Below are 8,127 nucleotides of genomic sequence, written 5' to 3' on the forward strand. Positions count from 1 at the left end.
CAAAATCCCATACTAATGTCAGGTGGTAACAACTAAAGCATTTCTATGACAATTAGCAACTCAGTGTGCTGAGGGATATGTGGTCGAAAGTTTCAGAAACTATGACTTGGATTATGTGCTGAGAATTTTCTTTGGTCAGTCGTCTTCTTTAAGTCAGTGGATATCTACTGAAGGGATGAAGAAAAGATCTTCCCTCATTTGGTGTCTTGATGATGACTTCCTGTAATGTGTCATCAGTCTGTGTAAGTACGGTGTTTAAAGCACCAGTGTGTAGGATTTTGTGGCATCTAGTGAAGTTGCAGATTGCAACCAACTGAATACCCCTCACCTCCCAATCCTGTAGGAGAGGCCCTATCTAGGCTAGTGTTTGGATTGTTCATTCTAGGCTACTGTAGAAAGATGGGGGTTCAACGTGGCAGCCTTCTGTAAAAAAAACTAAAAAAACTACCTATGAATATTGTATTGCATTTCTACCAATAGATCCTTCTAAATGTTACACACTGGACCTTTGAGTATTTAAAGTCAAAACAAATCAATCAGATTCCAGGAAGACTTCACTTTGATATTGGCACTGCCACTTAAGGAGCCCCATCATGAATCAGTGTCATGCTAATCAAATATTAGACTACTCTGCAGTCTCCAGAGAGCAGACACTGAGAGAGAGGTCTAGCCAACTGTAGGGCAGTCTTTAAATATAGTTGCTTTTTCAGCGACTTTAGAGCTGATGAGTATTTCAGAAAGAGGTGGTGAGAGAGTCAGAGGGTCTGGGGTGGGGGGGGGATCATAGAGTCATTGTATGCAGACATTTGTCGGTTTTGTTGAGAGTCTGTGGTACTTAGTTCATGTTAGTTCTGCTCACTGAACAGGTCTTTCTTTAAAAAAAAAACCCCACTGGTGATTATTTACGCTCTTTCTCTTTCCCTTTCACTCTTCCTCAAACTTTCGCCCACTCTCTCGACACACCCCTCTCTCCACCCCAGTTCACTTCAAGCCCCTCTTTTTCATTCACTCATCTTCTGAGGACCTTCTTTGACACTGTTGTGGCATCAGCCATTTTCTTTGGAGTGGTCTGCTAGAGCAGCAGCATCACAGCAGCCGACAAAGAGACTCGACAAACTGATCAAGAAGGCCAGCTCTGTCCTGGGTTGCCCCCTCGACTCAGTGCAGGTGGTGGGAGAGAGGAGGATGATAGCAAAGCTTATAGTTATTTTTTTATATCCTTTTATATCCCTGTACATATGCACATTACTCTGCACTTTACTGCTTTTTGTACATCTGGTTAGATATTTGACTGCATTTCGTTGTCTTAGTACTAGTACTTTGTGCAATCACAATAAAGTTGAATCTAATCTAAATTAATACTAAAATCCCCAGTGGATATACTCCAGGAGCTCTGATGTATTCATCATGTATCAATTCATGTTCAACCAAAATAACTATTTCTCTCGCCAGGTCTGAACCGATAAACCTCACCTTTGTACAATTTAACTAAGCACGTCGGGGAATAATGAAGTGAAACTTTTCCCACAGTCCTTGAATGCAGCATGTGAAACATTTGCTGTTTCTTTTAAAGTTTGGTGCTTTCAAGCCACTTTGTCCTTAAACAGTGATAATAGCTTTCTGAACTCTTGTATATTATACCTGTGTGTAACTTATATTACAATAATGCCCCCCCCGCTCTGACAACCCCGGCGCTGATTGGCTGGATGTCACCTGACCTCACAGCTGATTTCGTTGGATGAAGTGTTTTGCTTTGACCGTTCATCATCTTCATGTTCATGTAGCCATTTCTGGTTAGCCTCGCTGTAGAGTAGCATAGCCACCGTCGTCCACCGTAGCGAGCCACCATGGCCCAGGCAGCACAGGCAGCACAGGCTCATGCTTTCGACCCAAACACCTCTCAGATCCAAGTGGAGCACGATAAAAAGCGTCGGCAGTTTGTTATAAGACTAAATGGTAAGTTCAACATGGCAGCATTAGCGTGCTAGCTGGCTAATGTTAGCTCAGATGTTGGTGTAGCCTTTTCCTCGCTGCCAGCATCGTCGTCGTGTCCTCTTTGATAACTCCAGCTGCCATTCCGGACCCAGAGGTGTTATTCATCTCACACAGTGGGAATGTCACGGCTGTATTCAGGCGGTGTTTCGTGTCATGAGCTGAACAGACTTAAGTGCTTTGACTTCCTCGGCTTGTTGTTGTGGCACGACGACAACATTTTCATCGTTTCTTTCCTGGAAGCCAAATATGAAACCTTGAACAGCATTCACTCACAAAGACATCCATTATTCTTCTGTGTGAAGCTGCCTTTGATCAGTCAGACCCATATTTGGGCTGTGGCTCTTCTGTTTGTTTAAACTGTCTCAGCCTTTGTTTTTGGCCTGTGAACCTTTTGGTTTATGAAACTAAAATACAGGTGTTTGAATGTTTTATGTGAGTTATGTAGATGATCTCGATCATTACAGCCCAGTGAGCAGTGAGACGTGTTTACAGCAAAAAAACTGGAAGCCATTGTTCCCCGAATGAAGATCTTTATCAAACTCTGTCTCTCTCCACTTAAAGCTACATTATCCTTTCTCATTTGCCCAGCACTTGTCTATACATGGCCAGCTGACGTCTTATTTTCTTGAAGTTATGGGCTACTGACTGTGCACCACATCACATGGTATCAAACCAGTGACCCTCTTGTTTTGAGGTCAAATTACTCATGCCATGTCATATTGAGCAGCCATGTTGCAATATTGTATTTAGACAGGAAGCTGCTACAAGTGGATCCATAACTTAGGCAGAGGGCTCACACTCAATATTCCAATATTTTATACTTAATAGAGCATAAGATTGTATTACATGTACGAGGAAGCTGGCATGCCACAAGTTTTTGTGTCTCGTGGTTGATTCACACTGAGCACTTTTTATTAACATGCTATATTAGCTTTGCCCTTAAACATTGACAATCGTATGCAAGTATTATGAGTAACCCTTAGCAAGGTGGTGTCAGGTTGGCGTTTGTACGCTGTAGGAGAGGGTTGGGTGCACACACACCTAACTGAGAGCTTCCACTTCTGTCTGCCCTCAGGATCTCATGATCGTGCGGTTCTTCTGTACGAATACGTTGGGAAGAAGACGGTGGACTTGCAACACACTGAAGTTCCAGATGCTTACAGAGGGAGAGGAATAGCCAAGCACCTGGCCAAGGTAAAAGGGTTTTGTTCATCAGAGTTTCTCTTTCTGTTTATGTCTTAAAGGCCCAAACATATAAATCTTAAGTATGTCTTAATGGTGTTTATATTTACAGATTCTACCTTTTTTCAAATTTCTGACATAACAAACCTTTTAAAGGATAGAAACTGTTTATTTAGATATATCTGGGATACTCAAGCACAGCTCACACGGTTGCATTTCTCACATTCCTAATGATACAACACACACATAAAAATAAATGACCACAATGTCCGTATGAAATGCCTGTCAGAACAATTTAAATGTGATTTTGTGCTTCTGTGATGGCAGGCAGCGATGGATTTTGTGGTGGAAGAGGATCTGAAAGCCCACTTGACCTGCTGGTACATTCAGAAATATGTCAAAGAGAATCCTCAGCCTCAGTACTTTGAACATATTTATCAATGACCCTACATGGCGCTCTGACAGAAAAGAAGGAGAAAGAGACTCCTAGGTGATAAATACTGTTTGGCAGCATGCTTTGGAGTTATAGAATGACAATACAACAAAGGACCTTCCAGGCATTGTTAAACATGACATTGAGCGACTCTGGAGATGAATGATCTCACGGGGAAAGACGTCCGTGAGCTGAACGCTGGGTCGACGGGTCAGTTCACTTTCAGTCACCAGAAACAGGAAGTGAATCAGCTGGTCACGACTTGTAAAACCATGAGCGAATCAACTAACCAAAGCTGAAGCCCTGTTACCTCAGACAGAAACCTTCAGGACGTATACCAGTCGCTGGCTGGGAGCAAGGGTTAGGCATGTAATGAGAACAGATGTGAGTCAAAATCGTATGTTGCAAATTTTCTGTCCTCCTGTGGACTCACTGGTCGTGAGCAGCGCTACAAGATGACCAACCCAGGTGTCTTTCTCTGCAATAGTTTGGAGTGGAGCAATGATGACTTCACCGTTGCTCCAACTGTGATGACTTTTATATTTTGACTCACTTTTGATATTCTATGCTTTGTTTTTGTCTTTTTCTTTTAATTCTTTTATTTTAGGTGTCGGCATACATTTGGTGGGTAAAGGGTCATTTTAAAAAAATATAATCTATATTTTGCAGACATTCATTTTACCAAACTCTCAATTTGTGCTCCAGCGTTACTGTATCCACTTCCCTTTCTTCCAGCAGCTGTCCATTATCGGAGTCATAATCGATTAATAAAAGATGCAGGGACTTGTAAACCAAAGAACACAAACTGAGGATGTCGAACTCTGGAGCTGCAATCCTGCCTCAAGACAAAACTCATTATTTTCCTTACTGTACATGTTAAATGTTATCAACACACGTGATAAATTGGGTCTGGAGCTTGTCACTGTGGTACAACGCCTCAGTGTGGCTATGGATAAATATCTTTAGCTCAAACCAGCATTTTAAACACAGCACTGCTACATTCAGGGCAATTACAATCCACAGTGTCCACTATCCTTTTGTACTGTCATTCAGGGAAATGACGCTGGTTGGTCGAAGCTCAAAAGTCATTTGATCTGTTTTGTTTTTGTTTTTTGTTTTTCTTTCTTACCCACAAGGTTTCTTTTGCCAGCTCGTGTCAAAATGATAAAGGTCATCATAGAAGAAAACTTGACAACTGAAATAAAAAGTATGACTGGTTTCTCTTTTTGGCTCTTCAGGAGCTTTTTGCTGTTGACAATCTTAAGTGTTGAGGAGAAAAACACTTCAGGTTACTCAACACACTCTGGCAGGACAGACCAGATCCAATGCAAGGCAGACTCTATCTGCTCTAATCACTTAGAGGTAAATGCAGGAAACCACTTTCCCTTTATAAAATGTTCCTTTAGGTGACACTCACCTATTCATAGGCCAAGGTATTCAAGGTGTTATTTCATTTTTTGTGTTTATATTTGTGTGTTTTATTGAAAGGAAGCATTGAGCAGGTGGCTCTACTAAATGCGTCAAAATGTACCAATCCTTGTTATAATGTTTTGTGCTTGAGACATTTTTGTTTTTCCATTGTTGTCTATAAATAAATAAATAAATAAATCAAGTACTCATCACATTATTAATTTCAATGTCTGTATTTATGTAGCAGGAAGATGTCCAAACAGCCAACTTTAAAGAGAAGATTTATTACTTTGCAATACATTTTTAGACACTGTGCATTCATCAGTATTGTATTAAGATATAATTTAACAAGAATATGTTTCAGTGAGGGCTCTGGTGTTTGTTTCTATGTTTAAGTTGTTTGGAAAATATCTTGATTTTCCCCCTTAAAACACTTTTACTTTGTGAGATGAACACATTAAAGCAAGGTGGAATAATTACCACATGTAGGGCTACAGTAAGTCAAAGAGTTACTTTAGGACATACAACTGTCTACATACTAACTATATATGTATAGCTTGGTAACTTTAAGTCTATCATCTCTTAATAAACTTGTGTTAACTTCCTGCAACAAACAGCACCAGTTTAAAGTAAATGAATTTCGCTGTGGTGAGTTTTGCCACCATCTGGTGACGGTATCAAGAATGACATTGGTGGACAGTAATTCAAAGCTCTGGGTCAGCAGAACAATGAGCAGTGTTTTGATTTCACTGTAAATTTTGATCCATGGAAACTTAATAGGTTAAAAAAATAACTAGCTGGGGTTCCAAATTAAATTGGGTCTGTGTATTTGTTTTATAAACTAGGTACTGAAGGGTTGAGTGCTCACACACAGTCATTACTTGACCAAACAGGGTCCACCACCAGATAAACAAAACCACAGAGGCTGTGTGTCATATGCTGCAGAGCTGATTACTCCTCAAATGGGGAGATGGAGTGACACCCACAGTCTTCAGGACTTTGATCAACTACAGAAAATCTCAAAAAGACTCTCTATGACCAACCAGAGCCATAGGTAATAAGATATTTAAAAATAATATTCTTGTATTTGACTAGTTTTGAGCCAACAAAAACCTAATTATGGGCACTAATATCATTATAATATAATATCATCTATTTGTTATAAAAACAAGTTATAAAAGTTTTCTACTTTCAATCTGGCATCCGATACCAACGATCAATACATTATAGTTGTCAATACTTTAAAATAATGTATACCCAATACCCATAAAGGGTCCCTCCACCAGAATTTGATGCTGTGACTGGACCACTTCTCTCCATTCTTGATTAATCAACAGCATGGTTGCAGTAGTAGATTAATAATTAAAACATGAATTGATGAATCATTTACCTCCCAACACATAAGCATGTTCTGTCCCTCCAAATAGCCTCCATCAGTTGAAAGGATCCTCGGTCATATGTTAAATATGTGCGAGCAACCATGCTTTAGACATCATTCAAAACTCACAGCTTTAAAGATTGCACCACCGATATAATTGATTGATTGGATTTGTATTAACCCGCCATGCATGCGTCATTTGGGTCCCTGGACAATAAGGCTGGTACAATTGTTGTCACCGGCGCAGTGTTTGGTTTCAGCTGATCTCACATTCCTGAACGTGGCCATTACAGTTGTCACATCCACAGAGACTCATCGGGTTACACACACAGACTGTGTGAGGCTCAGTATGGGTGAGTACCCGGGTATAAAGGCACTAAAACAGATGGATAGGACACTGTGTTACAAACTGTAGACAGCGTGCTGTAACCGATGCAAGCTAGTGGCACTATTACCGTTTTTAAATAAATAAATAAACGGCTGTATTTATTTGATGTTCTACTACAGTAATTATTATGTTTTAACCAAAAATACCTCTGTTCCTTTGTGTTACATTTATTTACAATATACTCTGACCTCTCAAACTTCTGTGTGCTATTATAAAATACGTAACGGCAGGTACTCTGTCTTTATAGCATCATGGGAATAGTAGTCCGCTTTCGAATCCGAGCGATGTGTCGACTGCGTTGACACACTACATTACCCAGAAGGCCCGGTGCTGTCATACGTCAACTGCAATCACGGTTGTATCTCCAACATGGCGTCGCTGGGAAGGAGGCGCGGTGTCCCAGTAAGCAGGGAGAGGTCAGTTACTCCACATCTTGGCCATAAAACCACAATGTTTTAATGTGATACATCGTGTTGTAGATGTCACCACTCGCCACATCCCGAACATGCATATCGGTCGGGATTTAAAGTGTAACTCCAACACGACAAGTCTGAATTTTACCCCATGGTTAGCTACCGTTAGCTGGCTACCGTGTAGGGCTAGCTAACGTTAGCAGGGAAACAAACTAGCAGCTCATGTGATGTTTGGTTATTTCACACCAAACGATTACCGCTGGGGGGAAAGTTTGCGTTTGGCCGTGCGTGGGCGCGAACTGTGGCGGGATATGCCACGACTCCCACGCTGCACAGTTCAGGCTGAGCTGATGGTGTTGTCCGCTGTTTGTCGACCTGCTCTGGAAGTAAAACGCTGCTCAACTTAGCTGACCAGTCCTCCAACTTTCTGCCATGCGAGCGAGTTAGCTCACCGACGCCCGGGTACACTGTGTCCTACAGACGGGCATCTTTAACATCAGCTGTGTGTTCGTGTCCGATACCTAATTATTTACCCCCTTTTAGCTCTAATGCCCCGCTGTCTTTGAACCCGAAAGAGTGTGTGTGTGTGTGTGGTCGTTAGGGTTTGCTTGTCAACATGTACCAGAAGGCCTCGGAGTGTTGACACTGATCCACACATATGTGTTTGTCACGTTTAAAGATAACTTACAATCACTCGGAAACATATCCGTTCAGAGTTACACCACCGCTGTGTCAACTAGTCGGTTGATCAACGACACGGTCAACAGAAAGTTGTTCATTTGTTTTGTCAAGATGAAATATAAAAGTTGGTGTTTGCAGAGTTAGAAACGCGGATGTTTTACCATATGGTATGGTATGGAGGTTTTTTTTATACTGTCGTGTTTGATTCACCTTTGGACAATCTTTAAGTTTTGTCATAATAAATTGA

General features: G+C 41.1%; 1 protein-coding gene across 1 annotated transcript; it reads left to right on the forward strand.

Annotated features, from left to right (window-relative positions):
- The first annotated feature begins 1,741 nt into the window (after positions 1–1,741).
- natd1 lies at positions 1,742–5,234 on the forward strand. Its single transcript, XM_035655666.1, has 3 exons — positions 1,742–1,956; positions 3,071–3,189; positions 3,505–5,234. The coding sequence occupies exons 1-3, from the start codon at positions 1,848–1,850 to the stop codon at positions 3,619–3,621; spliced, it is 345 nt and encodes a 114-aa protein (XP_035511559.1). The 5' UTR covers positions 1,742–1,847; the 3' UTR covers positions 3,622–5,234.
- Positions 5,235–8,127: the final 2,893 nt, after the last annotated feature.

The sequence above is a fragment of the Morone saxatilis genome, unplaced genomic scaffold (assembly GCF_004916995.1).
Source record: "Morone saxatilis isolate NCDOM2014 unplaced genomic scaffold, NCSU_SB_2.0 Contig14, whole genome shotgun sequence".
Lineage (NCBI taxonomy): Eukaryota > Metazoa > Chordata > Actinopteri > Moronidae > Morone > Morone saxatilis.

Bases quoted from the DNA above. Each gene is read 5' to 3' on its own strand.
- natd1 (XM_035655666.1), top strand. From the start codon at position 1,848: ATGGCCCAGGCAGCACAGGCAGCACAGGCTCATGCTTTCGACCCAAAC. The intron at 1,957-3,070 runs GTAAGTTCAACA...GTCTGCCCTCAG, and splicing joins GTTTGTTATAAGACTAAATG to GATCTCATGATCGTGCGGTT. The intron at 3,190-3,504 runs GTAAAAGGGTTT...CTGTGATGGCAG, and splicing joins TAGCCAAGCACCTGGCCAAG to GCAGCGATGGATTTTGTGGT.